The following is a 21,048-nucleotide window of genomic DNA, read 5'->3' on the forward strand; positions in this document are numbered from 1 at the left end:
CCAATACGGAAGTGCCACACACTGCAGTTCATACATGGGCCGCTAGGGACTGGCTGCAGAAAGGAGAAATTTCCATAGACCCCCATGTTAAAATGCCCAACTTTACAGCAGAAAAAAACATGTTTCTACCCATGGATGCAATAAATATTATTATCGATATAGTTAGATTCCACCTTCATGATTATGAATCTGTGAGTGAATTGTTTTCTAACACGACCCTTTTATTTATATTAGGTCTTAAAGTTTTTGCATAAATTAGGGCGTGGTCACTTTGATGAACACGTACATGCCTCACTGTCAGCTAACAGCAACTTGTCCACTCTGCTAGGCTACAACCATAGAGGCTACAACGTTAGTTAGTCATAGTACTGTACTTGACTCTTTAGCCGTGTTCGTGGTGATTGTGCCTTTTAGGGAATATTGTTACAAATACCAGACAATTAAAATGTCGTGCTGTGCGCTTGAATGTACTAACAGAACTTCCAAGAAGTCTAAAATGATAATATTATACATGTTAACCCCGTTCGCAGGTGTTTGTGTGCTTGGTAGCTTAGCTTGTTACTTATTAGCCAGCTAAGGACGTAACCCTTTATGCATACATATACATTTTAGTTTATGATTCAGCCTTGGGTAAGACTTTTATAGTCTATGGCTAGACGCTCATAATGCTAAACGGGAGCAAATGTTAATAGGGGACCCAATTATCCCAGTGGTGGCCGCCGGAGCTAACGGAGCCGCAGGGGGCTAGCTCCAGCCGGCGTCCCGGAGCTAGCCCACTGCTGCTCCGTTAGGTCCGGGCGGTGGAGTCCGTCTTTTCTCAACGTGTGAATGACAAGCATTAAGAATAACAAAATATAGCTAATTCTCTTGCAGATTGTCTCATTTGATTATGAATGTAACGTTTATATAGGGGAACTACACTGTTAGCAGTAACTTGGTATGCATGTATTTCATGTTAGCTTAGCTTCTTAGCCTGAGCTAGCTCTGTTTACTTCCAGTTCGGAGGCAGCAGGTCCCGCCTCGGCTCCGCCTCTTTGCCCTTATTTGGAGCAGGCGGGATTAGACTCTGACGTCACAGTCGAGCCGTTAGTGGCCGACTCCGCCTACTAAGGGCTTCACAGCAACTCTGCAGAATCCTATGGGTGACGTCACGGACACTACGTCCATTTATATATACAGTCTATGGTGTTGATTAAAATATGTGGAGTAAACATAAAATGTTTTAGTCTGAAAAGTAGAAGTTTAAAGTAGCGTTACATGGAAATACTCAAGTCAAATATGTGACAATATTACTAAAGTATAATACTTAAGTAAATGACTAACATTCCACCACTGATATTGAGTTATTCATGTTGTCTTGTACACATGTGTGTCAATATCTTTTAAGGCTTGACCTGTATTTGCTTATGTTCTGTTTGTCTTGTTGTTTGCCATAGCACTGTGAGTTGCATCATGTGTATGAAAATTAAAATGAGAAAAAGCAAACACTCAAACTGAAAGAGGAATCGTGTTATTTTTAGCAAATATCCGAAAAAAAAAGGGACGTCTAGGAATCATTAAACCAAGCACCCAATGACCTCATTGAGTTTACACTAACAGCGGAATGGAGTCAGGAGTGTAGGAGATTTGTCTTCATGCAAATAAACCCTGAGGATAATAATGTCACTTCCTGTCATCATCACTGTTATGTTGACAGTTATGTGTTACTCATACAGCAGCAGCATGAATCACCTCGTATCCCTTTAATGTCGCCATCATGTGTCTGTTTCTGTCTCTATGTTTAAGTTATAATCCCTAACATTTCCATATTAATGTCAGCTATGTGACTTAGCAACTGATGTAGCGCAAGAGTGATTCAACCTTGTGTACATGCAGGCCGGGATTTATTTGACATTTACATCATTTTAAATTATGCTATAGGGAAAAAAGATGCCTTGTTAATTTCCATTTTGGAAACATTAACAGTAAAACAGGTTGTATGTATGTGACCCGCTCTATTGAAATCAGTCGGAATTCGCAACGGCTCATTTCAAAATAAACGTGGATTTGTTTCCGGGGTTCGGGTGATTTGTTTGATTTTAAATAAACTAAGTGTTGGCTTTTAGAATATGAAACTTTTATTTCCAAAATCACACGATAAATACATTTTTGAAGCTTGTAAAGGGACGAAGACAGGCACCTCTCATTCGCCACTCTGCTGTTCCGCAGCGCCGCCCCCCCTCCCTCCGGCTGAAATTATGAATGTAAGATGTATAGTGATCATAGATAACACAGCAGGGTCCGTTACAGTTTGTTTTCATCTGATTTCAAATAAACAAAGTCTTGGCTTTCAGAATATGAAACTTGTTTCAGCAAATTCAGATGATAAATACAACTTTGAAGCTTCGGCATAATTACAAGCGGAGAACGGAGTAACTTGACGTCACTGCAGGCATAACAACAGCCGGTGTTTCTCGTGAGGGTTTTCCCCGGGAAACAAACACAATACACACACACACACACTCGTGAGCTTCCCCCAGACCAGCAATCCAAACCAAAATATCTTCCCTCCGTAGTATTTTGATAATTTGCTAATAATCAATCAGATCGATGGATTCCAGAGAAGAGGAAACTTTGAAGGCCTTTTTCTCAAAATGATGACTCGGTGACAGTCATTATATAATGTGACATATTTGGAGTACAAAAACAATCCTGATATCATTAGAAAGCGAGGAATCTCCTCTTTCCAAGAGTGTATACAACTCAGAATGTGTCTTTGGGTCAATGCGACTGATTTCGATGGAGCAGGTCACATATGCAGATAATTTAACAGACAGAGAAAAAATCAAACAGACATCTTAAGACACTTTTTGTTTAAAAAAATGAAAACACAAATGTGCTAAATCATGCAAATGAAGAAACAAATGTACTAACTTGACAACACATGTGCCGCAATATATTAACCGATTTGACGAAACATGCAAAGAGTTTATTAAAAGCGCTGTATAAACGAAACAAACGCTTGTAAGTGTTTTGTCAGTGTATTTGAAATGACTAGCTTAGCCAGGTTAGCTAGCTAGCTTACAGCTGATCTGCAATAATATTTGAAGGAGTCATGCAATAACAATTTAAAAAATAAGCCGATAAAACGTTAATTTTAGGTACGTTTCCGGTTACAGTTGGCCAATTTTATAATCCCTGAACTTCAACAAGCACTCTGGTACAGGGACGTGCACAGACATTTGGAGGGGCTATTACTCTAAACTGGAAAAAGGGCCCCCCCCCGAAAAAAAACACAAGACCTTTTGAAAATTGTAACTTGTTTTTAATGTAAAAGAAACCAAACGATTATTACATCAACTAAATTGAACAGTAATTGAGGCGACTTGCATTCGGTGACTTGATTTTTAAAAATGAAAATCAGGGACATTTTTTGTTTTGCGGTCCATACCTCATTAAAATAACTAATGTTAGTAACTATTAAAGACAACATGGGGACAATTCTGTTCTAATGTAGTTTGACCATTGTAACTGCTGTGCAGTCCAGACATACTGATAAAATAGGGCCTCTAACCAGGGGTTAAATTGGGCCGGGGCTGTCCGGGGCTCAGCCCCGGCACATAGGACGATGCTCTGACGTCATCACCCTCGCTCATTTGTCATTTGTTTAAGCCATACGGTTAAAACATCTCTCGTTCTTAATATAGACTTTATTTAGGGTCAATATGTGTTGACTTTACAATTTAAAATAGCAGATCTCTGTGACAGGATATAGTTTTTCCGCTTAGTGAACGTGTGTCTCTGCTCCGATCAGGAGCTGCAGCACCGTGGCTCCTTCGTACAGAGAGTCTGCAGCGGTGTGTGTGTGTGTGTGCAGAGAGTCTGCAGTGGTACCGCCAAACCCCCGACCGGTCTTGTAACACGGAGCCCGTTTCCTACACCATCAGGGCCGGTTCTAACCAATTTGCTGCCCTAGGCGAGAATTTAGCTGGCCCCCCCCCTGCCTGAAAATCGTTCAGTAGAAAAGATCAAAAGGAATACACAATAGAATATATAAAGAATAAATGAAAAATCTCTACAAAAGACCAATACACTACAAAAACAGAAACGTATTGACATGTTGGTAATATACATCAAAAAGGCTTCAAATGTATTCGGTATTGTATGAACATGTTTGAATTGGGGTGTGGACGTCACATCCTCTAGGGCAGTGGTCACCTACCTTTTTAAGCCCACGATCACCAACCTCGGCCAAGGTGAAAGGCGAGATCTACCTATTGCAGAATTGAGTGAAAAAGACGGCCCAGACAGTGCTTCCAATTTGAGGCCTTTTATATAGGCTAATTGCATCTGAATTACTGTTACAATGAAGGCTCCATAATCAGCTCACGGCATATAGGCAGGGGTAAAGTGCTATTTTTTTATGAGTGGGGGATGGACCTCACCTCCTCTAGGGGGGTCCTCACCTCCTCTAGCTCCTAGATTTTTTTTTTTATATTGAGGTTGAAAGCATCAATCTGGTGCACTTTGAGAGCAACATGAAGAGATCTATGGATACATCTCTCAACACCCATATGAAACACAACTGTAAATAGATTTTCTTTTTCTTTATGGATATTTTACAAATCACTCCCCTTTTAAATTGTATTCTTGTTTTACTGCCATATAGTATTTCATAACTGTTTTTCCTTTATTCTCTTATTGTTTGTATAACTATAATGATCATATGAAGGTGTGCCTCGGAAATAATCTTTTGAATAATTTGTGACAAAACTGTTCTAAACACTCAGAGAGTCCTTTAGCTCACCTGAGCCCCTCAGTCTGACAGGGGAGGACTCTCCCCCAGCTTGTTGTGGAAACAGCTCCTTATGTCCATTAGTGCAGCTAGCTAACCAGATGCTAACATCACGGTCCCCGCTAGAACCGGTCCCTCTCTCTCCCTCTATCACACTAAATGCGCTATTGCCACACACACACAGAGCCCAGAGCCATACAGAGCCGAGCTTGAATGACACAAGCGCACATGTATTTCCATGCAACTCTCTGATTGGTCTGGTGACTTGCCTCTGTTGCATTAATTGAACACAGGAAATTGCAGTCCTCTCTTGTGTCATGATGAGGTTCACGTAAAGCACGGTTAATGTATTATATTATTGAGGTGTCTCAATATATACGTCAATCAAGTGGCACCTGCTATGATAGGTTTACATCTAAAAACGTATTTTTCAAACATTATTATTTTTTATTTTATTTTTCTTTCTTTTGTAACTTTTTTTTTTAACGGTCCGTGATCTACCCACACTCGCGATCGACCGCTGCTCTAGGGGGTCCGGGGGTACGCCCCCCCGGGAAGAAATGTTTGAACATTTAAAGTAAAATGCTTCAATCTGGTGCACTTTGAGCACACATTACTAGAGACCTGATCTAGGGGTACAACTCTAAACACCCATATGAAAAAGATCGGTTTACATTTTAATAATCAATAAGTATGTGAACATAACCAATAACAAATCAATTTAACTTATTTTATTTTTGTTGTTCATTCATATCTTATTTTACCAGTTAACATTTATTTATTTATGCATATTTTTTATCCCTCAAGTTTTAAACGATATTTTTGGTTTACTGTCCTATAGTATACATTGGAATGATTTCAAACCTGTTTATCCCAATAATTATAAAGGAGTACCTTGGAAATATTTGTTTACATACATTTCAGTTATCTCTCTCGCTCGCTCCCACGCCCACTTTGGCTGTGAGCTGCGGGCGCCTGATAAGCCTTATAGCGCCCATCGTACAGGGCAAATGAAACGTGTAACCGGGGTGAAAAGGGTGTTACATTTACTTAATTATGAATGTTGTTACATCAAGGCCGAAAATTAGGATGAGCGCAAACAGTCAAAAATGTTTATTTCCCTCCCAGAGCTGCCAGCGCAGCGCCTCCCAGATCTGGCACCCTAGGCGACCGCCCATGTCGCCTATGCCAAGAACCGGCCCTGTACACCATGCTAAATGTATGTCTGCATAAAGCTGAGTTATGATCGGTCATAATAACACAGAATTTGGTGATGATTAAATAGTTTACAGTGAGATTTACTCCCATACTTTTGGCCATACTCACGCAGCCCTACAAATGAATTGAGATTTCCACACAAATGTTCTTTAGCAAGTGTGCAGAGCAGTGTTGATTTAAAAAAGCAATTTGAAGGTTAGATATTTGTAAACCTTTTTTTGTGTATATATATTCATAATTTAAGATGTAAATGAATTCCAGTTTATTTGTAGTACTTTCTATTTTTATTGTGACATTTGGTGGCATCAATGTGTGCATTTGATACAGATAAAGGAGCAGTTGCTTTAGGGCCACAGTGTAGGCCTATATCCCTTAATGTCAAATAATGAGATCCTCGACCTCCACCCCCCTCTCGCACCTCCACACAGAGCCCCCCCACATATCAAATCCCAACTTAACCCCTGCCTCTAGCTAATTAGGTACCTTAAATAAACTCACTAATTTATGAAACCAGTTCAATACGCATTATTCTTATTCTTATCATTATGAGCGCAGCCAGTAAGGTATCGAATTACTTATTTATTTAGTATTCGGTAACTTAATAACAGAGATGGTCAAACTAAAGTGGTAGAGACATGGCAGAAATCCTACAGTGAAGCGGGACAGTGAAGTGTTCACCCATGAGAGAGCGAGCGGCCCCGTTGAAGGAGTTTACAGATGAAAAGACACAGAATGACAACAAGTAGGCTATATTTAGGTGTTTTTTTGTAAATAACCGACGGTATCAAGAGGAAGCAAAGTCCCCTGGTTTGTCCCTTATACCCTAACTGCCATGAGACAACTCAAAATCAAGTTTCTAAAATCCGACACTGAGGTGGTCTTAACGCACTGGCAGATGACAGCGCTGACAAAGTGTGTTTCCCGCAGCGAGACGCTACTAATTGTGGGCTTATCATGTTGATTCGGCCACAACAGAAAAAATAAAAATACACTCTCGCTCTCCCCAGAGGGGCAGGTCAGCCAAAAAGGCCAAACGGGCCGTTGGCCTGGCAACATTAGCCCGTACCTGTGCACGTCCCTGCTCTGGTCCCAGCTATGTGTGTCACTTTTTGATGTACCCTGGTTTCCGTTTTGTATTTACAGCAATTCATTTAGTTAAACTATTAGTAAACGCTGCGCAAATTGATCAAGTTGATGAAGATGTTTCTTCATTAGAGGTGTTTTGGCACATTTGTGTTTTTATATGTACAGTATACTCTTTAAGTGCAGCACTTTTCTCCTAATGGAAGTGTTTTGGGATGATGTAGCGCTTGCCCCTGTCAGCCATTAGACAAATATATATAGTTTTTTTTAAAGTGCTGTCTCTCAGCTGAGATACAGGAAAATATACAAAATATAAAGTGTAACCCCTCCTCTGATCACTCACAGCTTCAATCATTCGAAGCTAGACTTTGAAAACTGTCAGATGCTATTTTTATTCTAGTAGCAACTATCTGTGAAATAATTGTTCCAAAATTAGGACATATGCTGCAAGAAACTGCAGTTATTTTGTTTAATGTTCAATCAGATACAAAAATGAATGCATGATCGAGGCAATCTAAAGTTGTCAAAAGTGATTGCAGATCAATCATTGCTTCACAGACAGTGACAGTCTTGGCCAAGTATAAATCATACTTTTGCGTTATTTTGCCCGAAGCTCATCTAACTTTAAAAAGAAAATCTGCTTCAAAATGTGGGTCAGACCAGGGGTAACGAATGCGATATTCATGCCGCTTTATATCCCATTTTTATGCCAATTGGAGAAAAGTTAATCCGCAGCACCATGCAGTCCCAGGAGTGCCTTCATTATTCAGCATTTTCCAGAGGGAATTAAAACGGCAACTCTGGAAGTTGTAGAGACATGCTGTTTTATGTACGACCTGGAATAAATGCTTAGGAACATCATTTAAAAAAGTTGCATCTCCTAAAACAGTTCGCCAAATGAACACAAGACACTGACTCTTTGTGTCATACACGCATTTAAAAAATAATTTGAATTTACATTACTTGCCGCTGATTATTTAAAAAACACAAAAACCTCTTCAGACTGCATGCTACTTTCAAATGTGGAAATGACATCAGCAGTTCTTCACATGCTATCCAAAGATGGCAGAGTGATACGGTTTTTGTCAGACCAGTGAAAAGTATAAAAGACATTGAAAAATGTTTTTTATTTACTTGTAAATCAAAATAATATATTGAGATATTATTTTAGCAATTTGCAGATGTTATATACTCTGTTGCTTGTAGAGTTGGAATAATTTAGTTTTCAGATACATTGCTCTTTTAGTTGTGGTTTAATTTTCACTATGACATGTTTGGAAGACATTGTGTTACGATTTGGGAAAGGTAGGACCCAAAAGCAGACTACAAAAAAAAAGGTAAGTTGGTCTAGAAAACAAAAGCTGATGTCAAAAACATGGCATAAAACACAAAGGAAACACAAGGAAGATACAATACCAAAAAGATGACGGTGACTGACATGGAGGGAGACAGGAAAAACAAAACAGCAAAATAACCCCAAAACTAGACACACAAAACTTGAGGGGTTCTCGGGTGGACGGCCCGGGGGCAAGGCAGAGTCCATGGTGGGGGTCTCGGGTGGACGGCACGGGGGCAAGGCAGAGTCCATGGAGGGGGTCTCGGGCGGACGGCCCGGGGGCAAAGCAGAGTCCATGGAGGGGGTCTCGGGCGGACGGCCCGGGGGCAAGGCAGAGTTTGAGGAGGGGGTCTCGGGCGGACGGCCCGGGGGCAAGGCAGAGTTCAAAAAGTCAGGGGGCCGGACATTGGGTCGGGACTTGAGAGGGAACCCGAGAGATGACTTGAAAGAGGACTCCAGAGGGAACTTGAGAGGGAACTTGAGGAGACTCGAGAGGGGACGTGAGAGGAGACTTCAGAGGTGACTCTAGAAGAGACTCGAGAGGGGACCTGAGAAGGAACTCGAGAGGGGACCTGAGAAGGAACTCGATAGGGGACTTGATGGGGGGACTTGATGGGGGGACTAGAGAGGGGACTCGAGAAGAGACTCGAGAGGGGACTTGAGAGGGGACTCGAGAGGAGACTTGAGGGAACTCGAGAGGAGACTTGAGGGAACTCGAGAGGAGACTCGAGAGGGGACTCAAGAAGAGACTCGAGAGGGGACTTGAGACGGTCGGTTCGCCGACAGAACACGGGGGCCTGGAGTCGGCCGGAACGCCGACAGAACACGGGGAGCTGGCGTCGGCCGGAGAGCCAGTACTGGAGCCGAAACTGGAGTCGGGACCATGGCTACTGGGGCCGGTACTGAAGCCGGAACCATGGCTGCTGGGGCCGGTTCTGGAGCCAGATCCATGGCTGTTGGGCACGGAACAGAAGCCTGGACCATGGCTGTGTGAGCCAGGTAATGGAGCACGGAAGCATGGCTGTGTGGGCCGGTACTGGTGCACGAATCCATGGCTTTGTGGGCAGAACTGGGACTGGAACCATGGCTGTGTGGGCCTGTACTGGAGCCCAAAGCATGGCTTCTGGGGCTCGGGCTGCTAGCCTGGACTTGCGACTCCTTCTCTTAGGAGCTTTTTGGAGACTCAGTGGACCTCCAAAAGCCAGACGAGTACCCGAGAACGGCTCCTGGACAGGAGCAGCAAATGGGGAAGAAGCAGGGGTTGACTCTAGATGGAACACACCGAGATGTATGGTGTCAGGTTGGGAATTGGGAGGCAGGGGGCTAGCATGCCTGGGCAGGCCGGGATCCAGTCAGGTAAGAACTTCAATAAACATGGTTTCTCTGTTGCCAACCGGTGCACCTCTACCAGAGCGGCCTCCTTCTGTAGAACACTGGACGCTCCCTTCCACCAATCACAGCAGCAAGCCAATAAAAAAAGTAAAATTAATGAATTCTACCTCAAATGAATCATCTCCTGGGTCCATTCCTGGTCGGTTCATTCTGTTACGATTTGGGAAAGGTAGGACCCAAAAGCAGACTACAAAAAAAGTTGGTCTAGAAAACAAAAGCGAGCTTTATTTTAAAAGCTGATGGCAAAAACATGGTATAAAACAAAGGAAACACAAGGAAGATACAATACCAAAAAGCTGACGGTGACTGACATGGAGGGAGACAGTGAGGAAAAAAAAAACAGCAAAAATAACCCCAAAACTAGACACACAAAACTCAAACCCTGACACATTGATCAATAAAGTTTCGAGATGATATACACTTCAATGACATTGTCACAATCATTTCATGAAAAGAGGTCAAATAAATGTTATTCTAACTTTATGGGCAACAGTGTATATATGCACTTTTTTCTGCAGATTGTTGATCTGTTCCCATACATAATAATGACACAAATCTAACTATCTCCATATATATAATCATTTTAAAATTTGACCAGATGAAAGGATGGCAGACATTAGATCAGTGTAAGAAAATATTCACATTCAACATATTTTTTTATTGAGAAAAAACCACACCGCCATTATTGCTCGCCCTACCTGTTGGCTGGAACATCCAAACGCTTTTTGCATCAATTTTGTTGCCTATTTTTTATTGCAGACTTCTATTTGACCCCATATTTCTTGTAAAACATTCCTAAAATACATCACACATACTTATCCCAGCCTTAATAAAGCCTCTGGGTCTGAGCTTAATGTGCATCATGTTGTTGAAAGGCTTCAGGGCGAGTATCATACTTTACAACTCCTGGCTGCTCTGATGACAGCTCGGCATTACTCTCACTCCGGCATCATGCATAACACATCCACCAGCTCTTTAATTCATGAACCCTTTTGCATGAAAAAATAAATAAAAATGCGGCAGAAATAAATGAATAAATAATAGCCTGAAATGTGCCATTAAGTGCTTTCAGAATATTGAGAAATTATTGTTTTGGGGAGGGGACATGGTGTTTGTTAAATCCTAATTTAATTTTAAATACTGTAAACCAGAGCAGGATAATCTGTCATCTGACTGCGGGTTTCACTGTCTGTCCTCCATTTGAACTGGATGATAAATGATAAGTCTCAGACAGATGAGAGGAGGATGAGATCAGAAAGATGAAGGCTAGTTAAGGTGGGAGAAGAGAGAAGCTTGGAACAAGTAGGACAGCAAGGAAGTTAGACCAAAAATAAGAGAGATGTTAAAAGATAAAATATGTTTGAAAGTCATGCTTGGAGAAAAAGTTGCAAGAGGAATGAAACTTCCACAGAAAGATATGAGAGGAGGACATAAGAGGAAGTCAGAGATGATGAGAAAAGTAATTCATTTTGTCGTGGTTTTCCCTTGTTTTAAAACAGTATGTAGTGTTTGGATATCTTTTAGGAGCCCAAAGCAGAGACTGACACTAGTAACATTTAAGGTGTTTAATAAAGAAAGCAAGGAAAAGGCATGTAATGAAGGCAGGGAGCTGGCTGGGTGCAGACAAGGTCCCCACAAAGCAGAGAGAGACGTCCCAGGCAAAAATACAAAAAGTGGCACAAAAAACTGCAATCTGGAAAAACAAGGCTTAGGCTGCAGAGAGGCACTCTGGATCGTCCAACAGCATTTTATTATCTGGCAGAGTAGTGGGGTGAGGGCCAGGCTCTTAGAGAGAAGGTTGATAAGGTGAGTGGGAACAGGTGTGCCTCATTTGCAGCCAGGAGAGTACCAGCCCCGCCCCCTATCACTCAGCAGCCCTCGAAGGAGAAACAGAAGCCCTTTCTCAATTCTAATTTCCCCTCCTCGACTCCTAGGCTGCAGTCGAACAGTCCAAAAATCAGCTACTATCGTCTATTCCTTGACCTCCGTGTGAAACGTCACGGGGTTAAGGAATAGTGGATAGGAGAATTCAAAAGTATTTAGGAGAAGAGACTGCTGTACTTTGAGAATCCGATTGCACTTACACTATCAACGTATTTATGATGCGCCAGCGGACGTCATGAATGTGCGTCTGCTGCTGTGGGGAAACTACAGTTTTTTATACAGCGGACTGCATGGATGTATAATAAGAACGGCGGACTACTGTAAAATAATCTTTGCACCATGCTCTTGTGGTGTTGTTTTATGCTTTATGAACGTGGACAACAGAGAAACAAATATTTTTCATGAACAAGGTTGTAATTGCAATAAAAAAGGAAAGTGAAACGTATGCTCCACATTAAAGGGGACCTATCATGCAAAATGCACTTTTTGAGTCTTTTATACATAAATATGTGTCAGGAAACTCACGCAGCGTCAGAAAATAAAACCCTCTCTCTTTTCCTCCGTACCCAAATCTCTAAAAATGGGGGTACAACGGAGCTGATCCAGATTTGCGTCCTATGTGACGTCATATCGGCAATGCAGACCCACAGCACTATCAGAAACGTTGCTATCAGAAACAATGCCCGACTGTTTTGGATGTAATATTTTCGTTGTTTACATTAGCATCGCTAACACTCAGAGCTAACCTGTACTGGAGAGAGCATGTGTGTGAAGAAGCAGGAAATACAAAGGAACTCACCTTGTGGTATAACCGGCAAGAGAGAAAGCCTTTGAGCTCCATACTGTTTCAGAAGTAATCCTTGATAATCCATGATATGGCATTTCATCAACGCAGTGTCTGCCGGTAGAATCTCCCGTATGAGCAGGCATAAGCCCCTCTTTATAATTTGTTTAAGCTTTATACCCAAAATCAGCACCTTTGAAACAGGAAGTGAAATAGAGGGGAATGAGGCATGGCTAGAATGGGTGATCTGTTTGGTATTTTGAGCAAAACACTTCATAGACATGTTTTGTATATATTTGTATATATCTGAGACCTATGCTATTGCCTAAAAAAAGCATGATAGGTGACCTTTAATACAAATGATCCGAATACGTATGATTGTATGAAAATATCTTAAAATAAATACAAATGTATTTATTATAAACGTTAGTCCTTAACATCTATCACTGTGTACATCACCATTCAAACATCTTTTAAAAGTTGAACAAACCCCACACAGCTCAGTGAAGACTGTGAGATGTTGACTTTATTTGATAATTTCAGTAAAAAATAACGTTCATATTTCTCTTTTTGATTATAACACTGATGAACGTTCAAAACAAAGCACTTTGGCAACTTACCACATACGTTTTAAAATGCTTAATAAGCACCGTAACTTTCATGATATAATTTCTCGGTAATAATCGGTTGTTTCCGTGAACGGCCGAATGTTGTGTCACGGTGAATGTTGCGGCCGCAAGGTATCGTGGGACAGCATTTTCTCCTTTTCTTTCGTAAAGCAATGTCCAGTGCAGAGGTCGCGTTAACCGAATATTTTCTGTCTATGACGAATCTTTTTCAACAATGACGGAGAAATCTGAAAGCAGTCTGTCATTTTGACAGATTAGAACAAACTCAGAACAGCGCCAAAGCTTCCCCGCAGCGAGGCTCCGCCACTAATTATTTTAACGCGATTAACGCATGTGTATTTTTTTTCCTCGGCCGCCCCGTAGTTTCAGAGCGCATCGAGTTTAAAATACCATCTACAAGCTGATGCTGACAGCCCCGCTCCTGCCGCCCGCTTGTGGCAGACCACACTTCCACGCTCACCGGCAGGCACCGACTGGCCATCTCGAGGACCGGGAGGGTGTGTGTATGTGTGGCCCGAGCGAGCGAGAGAGAGACCTTACGTGCATTGTTGTTGTTAGCATCTGGTGCTAGCTAGCTGCGCTAACGGATATAAGGAGCTGCTTAAATGAAAACAGAGGAGCGACATTTCGCCGACAACTGCGCCGAGCACTTGACTTTATGCAGGAAGCCAGACAGTGGGACATTGTACGAGAAGTCAGCACACTCAGAACGGATAGTGCAACATGATTGCAGCGTCCAGGCAGCTCCCGTTCGAGCATATGCCTTGAGTTGCACATAGCTCCAACGATCCATCACACACACACACACACACACACACACACACACACACACACACACACACCACACACACACACACACACACACACACACACACACACACACACACACACACACACATACACACACACACACACACACACAATTTTATTGTATTAGGTTCCAGGTTGAATTGAGGCGAATATTTGTAATGTTCAGAGGTTGTTGTGTTTAATATTCATGAGAATATTTGTCATTGTTCAAATGATAAACATTTGCATAAAGCATATTTGTCCACTCATATGTTGATAAGAGTATTAAAAACTTGAAAAATATTCCTCTAAAGTACATTTAAAACAGATCAAAAATGTGCGATTAATTTGCGATTAATCGCGATTAACTATGGACAATCATGCGATTAAATATTTTAATCGACTGACAGCCCTAGTTATTATGCATGCTCGGCAAAAAGGAGATGATATAATTTCCAAACCTAACTTTGCCGTACAAATCATTGAAATGTCTGGGTATGAGGTATGAAAATTCAAACTAATCTCGCACACACACTACTGAAAACTTCTGGCCTTGCACACACACTACTGAAATAATCTCACATTCACTAGTCCTCCAACTCATACGACCAAATAGGTCGATTGTTCAGCAGCTTATTACGACCTATAGTCACGTTTTAAAGTTTAGCACCTCTAGTGGTAGTGTAAACAACCATTTGGGGCAATTGCAAACGCTCCGGAGGGTCGTATATTCACAAATAACCCTCTCTGGAAAATCCCAAATTGTAGAATAGTTTGGCCATTAAAATGCTTTTTGATTAGATTTCTAGCAAGAAGTGTATATTGTACTTTTAGAATCCACGTCCAGTGGTTGTGTAGGATCTATAGTTTGATAGATATTACGAAGATGATTTGAGGTCTCGCCAGGAGAACGTGTATGTCTTTCCCCCTATGCAAAGTTAGCGTCAATCCTCACAGGGTGAAAACAGTATTTCCGGTCTCGAAGTTTTCATAATAAAACCGTATTCCCCTCACTGTCAAATTATTTCACAGTGATATTGTTGTGTTAAAAATTCTAGGAAAGACAAACGATTTCTAAGTTTAACTATTTATTATGAGAGAGCAAAATATATATATTCACTTGGCCAAGGACTCCGTTATGTCATAGAAAAAATTACAGGCAGCAAAGCTGTAATCTGTAACCACTATTTCCGGAAAAAGAGCACCGAACCTTGTGCGTGCATACATTTTTATTACACAGGGCATTGTCCGTACATTTATGATTGGTCAAGACTAGCTGAAGAGATACCGTGGTTTAGACTTGGTTCTCTTTGGTAGGTGCGCAGACTCAGATAGAGTCTCTTGGCAAAACGGCCTTCCAATCAGCATTCGGCCGGCCTGTGCCCTACTCTGGCACCATCATACGTAATTTGTTTTCGCTAACGTTTCTACAGAAAAAGTGGAATCTTCATAAGGCTGCTTCCTAGCTATGTGTGGGAGTGTAGCTCCCATACAACTCAAGGCTGGAGTGATGTCCTGTTTATGAATAACTCTTTGTATTCTTCCAGTGTCTGCACCTGACCTTGCTACTCTGTATTGCAGGCTAAAGATGTCTATTTATTCCAAAGTCACAGCCACATAAAATGAGCACAATAAGCTTATAATGTAATAATAAGAATCAGTCTTTCTAATGTTATATAAAAATAGCCTCCACAATATCTGTTGTACTCATCCACTAAAACACATCAGTTTAACCTTGTTAATTACAACATTAATTGGTTACACTGCTTTTATATTTTTCCCTTTCGCTTCTGAGAGACACACATTTATTTTTTCAGAGGTTTTGATAGGCTAAAACATTGAACTACCCATGATCCTCAGCTATCGTTGAAGCTCGGTGATTGGATGTTTTAGCCGCAATGCACGTTGGGATATGGTGTTTTTGTGATGTGAAATCTTAAAACATTTAGGTTGATTGTTCAAGCGCTTATTACGACCTATAATCACGTTTTAAAGTTTTCGACCTCTAGTGCTCCCGTTGACTGCAAACGCTCCGGTGGGTCGTATATTCACAAATAACCCAGCTAGAAATATTTGGTCCTAAAAACATTCTGAGAATGTTAGTCATTGTTCTCGGAAGGTTTTCAGCGGGAAGTTTTTGTTTGTTTCCCAGAACGTTCTTCTGAAAGGTAGGATAACGTTCTCTAAAAACATTCTTCAAATGTTTTTGCTAACATTGTTAGAACATTATGCCGTACTGTTCTTAAAACATTTTTCAGCTGCAAGTTAGATTTGTTATGTTGCCAGAATGTTATTATTTTAGAGAAGGATAACATGCTTTATGTTAAAAAAAAGTATGCAAATGTTCTGTGGTAACAATTTACTAAAATATGTTTACATTATTAGAACATAAAGACATAATATTCCTGTAATTGTTCAACTCAAAATTCCTGGGTAAGTGGACTGACCACTGTGGTCATTAGGATGATTTTGATAATTTACTTAACTATTGGAATTTGACTATTAGTAAAAGGATGACTCGGAATCAGCTGGTGAGCGTAACATTTGTTTATTAGAAAAGGGGAGCTGGGAGTGGAGGTTGGTTATGGCAGCAGTGGGAAACAGTTGTTCCAAGGTGGAGAGGCCTGGCTGGTCTTGGGAGTGTGGAAGGCCTTGGATTCCTCCTGGGAGAGACACAAAAATGAGTGCGAGGCAAAAGCAGGCAAAGTTGTCAAAGAATATGCTGGTAAAAAGGTAGAGCGGCACGCAACAAACCGTTCACGGCAACAATCCGGCAGGGAATGAGTGCAGGCTGCAGGCTTTCATAGTGTGGCTGATGAGCAGGTTGCAGATGTGGTTGATTGGAGATTGCTCCCAGCCATGTAGAGCAGACCAGCAGGCAGGTGGGGGGGGGCACTAACCCACTAACAGGGGTTTCAGGGACGGGCAGTGATAGTCGGTCCATTCTTCTAAATGTATGTCTTTGGTTTTCTAAGTGTTATTCGATCCATATGACCATAGAGATATGAGCATAAACAACAAAAACACTTGGGGTATAATGTTCGAACAATGTTATCACCAAACATTTTAAGAATGTTTTTAGAGAACGTTATCCTACCTTTCAGAAGAACATTCTAGGAACCAAAATAAAACTTCTCGATGAAACCATTCCTAGAACAACGAATGGTAACATTCTCAGAATGTTTTTAGAACCAACAATGTCTAGCTGGGAACTCAGACATGCCTACGCAAACGTGCAATATCATGAATTACGTGCTTGTTCTTTTCTAAAAACGAAAATGTGGTGACATCAGATTTCTTTTAAACATCCTTTTCAAACAAATGCAGCAAGTTTGTTTTTTAAAGCGCACTACAAATAAATCTGACGTTGACCATGACCCTGTTAATATTTCGCATCACAGGAACATTTGATAAAAAAAGAATAACCTCCTGAAAACATTATCCAAATGTTGCTTTCAAAATGTTCTTCTTTGGTTATCATGTAACATTGAGGGACCGTTTTATAAAGAACATCTTTAATGTGTTACCCCAACAACGTCCAAAACACATCCTTAGAATGTTGCAGGCAAAACGTTCCACCTTTGTTAACATATCACATTGAAGGCACATTTTATAAAACAACTTTCTGTCATCTCAGGCCTCAATAACATCCTGAAAACATTTGCAGAATGTTGCAGTTAAAACGTTATGTCTTAGTTAACCTTAAACCTTATAGGAACATTATTTGAAAAAATAAACATCCTAAAAAGGTTCTTTGAACATCAGATTAAAACGTTTCTTTAAAACCTTATTAGAACCAATAGGTAACGTTAGCCAACGTTGTGAGAACGTTCCCCGCTAGCTGGGAACCCTCTCTGGAAAATCCTAAATTGTAGAACAGTTTGGCCATAAAAATACTTTTTTGATTCGATTTCTAGCGAGAAGTGTATATTGTACTTTTAGAATCCACGTCCAGTGGATGTGTAGGATCTATAGTTTGATAGATATTACGAAGATTATTTGAGGTCTTGCCAGGAGAACATGTATATACTACGTCTTATATGTATATGTAAACAAGAACACCTCCATAGACCAGACCGTCTCAGTTTGTAAACTGCTCGGTCCAGGGTCCAGCCTACGGCTGCGGTGCCGTTTCTCTATAAATCCATGCTGAATTGGACCTTCTGTTTAATTCTTCTTCTTAGAGAGTAGAGGAGAATTATCGCCACCTACTGTATCACTGCAGCATTGTTCTTTGTTACTTCCGTTTCATTACAACGACTTCCGTTACAGCAAGAATCCCCCTCACACACATAGGTGAAACACATGCACATTCCCTACTGAGAACTTTTCAATAAAATGTTTTCAGGAGTGTGTGTGTGTGTGTGTGTGTGTGTGTGTGTGTGTGTGTGTGTGTGTGTGTGTGTGTGTGTGGTTTTCAGTAGTGAATGTGAGAGTATTTCAATAGTGTGTGTTTGAGGTTAATTTTCAGTGTGTGTGTGAGGTTAATTTTCAGTAGTAAGTGTGTGAGGTTTAATGTTCAGTTGTGTGTGTGTGAGGTGTTCACTAGTCAATGTGAGATGTTTTCAGTAGTGTGTGTGTGTGCGAGGTTAGTTTGAATTTTGGCCCTTCATATCTGGGAGGTTTTGTGCGCGCTCCCGCGAGGTGCAGTGGGCATGCATAACACCGGCGCTAACAGTTAGCGAGCGTGCGTCTCCCCCTCCGTTGACAGTTCACGAGCATGCTTTCTCTCTCTCTCCCCCCCCCCCCCCCCGTTAGAGTTGTGTACAATTGTTTTCATAATTTTACATGAAGAAATGTATTTTGTATATGTATAAGATCTGTTACGGAATCATACAAATAAGATGCATTCAACCCATATACAGTGGAGATAGCAATGAGTGAAAAAGCGGAAAAAACAAATTGATGAATCACTTAAAGGGTAAATACAAAAGTTCAAATTTAGGACTCAACAAAGTTTGTTTATGTGTGCTAAAATTATCAATTGTGTTATATTAACAGAAGAGGTTTAGGTTAAGTTGTTTTATGGGATCTGACCAAAAGTACATTTAGAAATTCTGAGGAAAAAGTCAGAATTTTGACTTAAAAATTCTCACTTTAACGACCTCACAATTTAGATTAGTTTTCCCTCAGAATTCTTACTTTAATTTCAAAATTCAGATTGTTTTTTTCTCAGAATTCATCAAAAACTAAATCACTTTTCGTCAGATCTCAGAAAAATCTGCCCTAATATTCAAATCGCAGGACGCGCAATATTTGTTTTGTGGTGCTGCAGAGATGTCCCTGCCTATAAATTGTGTTCTACAGATTTAAGAAAATGTCTGATCATTTAAAATATATCTTTCAATGATAATGAGAATAACGATGCAAAAATTATCCATCTTTTCAGCATTGTGAATCATTTAACAATTGATCACATCGTAATTTTTTTTCCAAATCGTGCAGCTCTAATTTGCTAGAATATTTTGAGTTTGTCTGTGTTTCTGAGTTCTTGTCTTTTGACATGTTGATTGTCTGTGTGTTCAGGGAGGGAACTCTGCGCCCCGGGGATCGTCTCCTCAGCGTGGACGGCGTCCCGCTGCACAACGCCAACCACTGCGACGCCCTCAGCGTGTTGGCTCAGTGTGGCCAGGAAGCCCTGTTCCAGATAGAGTATGACATCACTATCATGGGTGAGACACACACACACACACAGTGCCGATTATTGAGTCTGTGGGGGCCCTAGGCAAACATTCACTGGGGGCCCCTCAAACCAGCTTTTCATCACCACGTTGCGTTGCCAACATTTGCCCTGTCTTAAAAAATACCTCATGCCTGCACCACGCTATTTAAAATTGGATGTGTTGGTATTGTCTGTCACCTCAGGCTGAGCTCTGCCTTTTTTTGGGTAAAACTGCTCAATTTAACTTACCAGAATGCATTAAGAATCCCTCGGTCATCACTTCTGATAGTCGTTGCTTTCAAAGGCATTTTTGCCTCAAGCTGGTGTACTATTAATGTTGGTGATACAGAATGTAAAATGTAACAGAATGTTGTTCTGTCATATCACAGGAGCATCAGATCAGAGTTAAGAGCATAATGATTCATTTTGATTTTCCCACTCAGACACAGTAACGAATGCCTCCGGACCGCTGTTGGTGGAAATAGTGAAGTTGCCAGGAGCAACGCTGGGCATCACGCTGACATCGGCCAATCATCGGAACAAGCAGGTCATCGTCATCGACCGGGTTAAACCTGGCAGCGTGGTGGACAGGTACAGACACACACACACACACACACACACACACACACACACACACACACACACACATACATACACACACACACACACACACACACACACACACACACACACACACACACACACACTCAGACACTCAAACAAACACACACATATATTTTCACATGTGCAAATGTGCTGCAGTTTGACCTTGATAAATTCAAGATTAGATAAATCCCAAGTTGTTAAGAGTCAATGCTCAAGGTTTGAACATAGTTTTTATTCTGCTTCTGGTTTTTAATTCTCAGGCTACAGGCAGGCTGAATGTGGTGAAGGTCACATGAAGCCAGAAAGAAACTCTTAGTGCATATGGATTCACAGCGCCATTACCATATTCTCCTAAAACCACATTTTACATCAAACAATGCTAAAGTAGTAAAGGACAGCACTTTATGAAAGTAAATGTGATTCAAATGATGGTTAAATGCATTAATATTAAGTCAATCTGCCTTATTTATTCATGTTAATCTTATATCATATATAGTTGTTGTGTTAAGCTTGATTAGAGGCAGAGGGCCTGACAAAAAGCTCTGTAACAAAGAGGAATGTGTGATATAAATATGTTTGACTGCAAGTAGCATTTTTTTGTTCAAGAAGCTCATGTCTTGCTTATGACCCTTCCCAATTCTGAAACCTGTGCAGTAGTCTTACATACTGTGTATGCAATGTATTCTCCCTCTCTTGTCCGGCAGTGGCTCAGTCAGTAGGGGCTTGGACTGTGAGAGGACGTGCGTGACTTTGGTCTCAAGAGGAAAGAAGTGAATTGTTTGTTTTGTGGATCTCTTTTGTTTCGTCAAACTTATAGTTGTATTTTTTTTTTGTTCTGAGTCCCCCCCAAACGGCCTTGCTGGCTGGGGGTTTCCCCCGACCTGTGTGTTT

At 41.0% G+C, this 21,048-nt stretch overlaps 1 protein-coding gene across 10 annotated transcripts in view; it reads left to right on the top strand.

The window, feature by feature from the left end:
- The window catches only part of LOC117560669 (glutamate receptor-interacting protein 2-like), a 522,557-nt gene that overhangs the window by 403,542 nt on the left and 97,967 nt on the right, over positions 1 to 21,048 (top strand). For all 10 annotated transcript variants that reach the window (XM_034237604.1, XM_034237605.1, XM_034237602.1 and 7 more), the window contains exons 7-8: positions 19,416 to 19,561; positions 19,995 to 20,142. In XM_034237604.1, coding sequence (XP_034093495.1) covers positions 19,416 to 19,561; positions 19,995 to 20,142 — 294 coding nt within the window. The remainder of the gene's footprint in view (positions 1 to 19,415; positions 19,562 to 19,994; positions 20,143 to 21,048) is intronic.

Source organism: Gymnodraco acuticeps, unplaced genomic scaffold (genome assembly GCF_902827175.1).
Source record: "Gymnodraco acuticeps unplaced genomic scaffold, fGymAcu1.1, whole genome shotgun sequence".
NCBI classification, from domain to species: Eukaryota; Metazoa; Chordata; class Actinopteri; order Perciformes; family Bathydraconidae; genus Gymnodraco; species Gymnodraco acuticeps.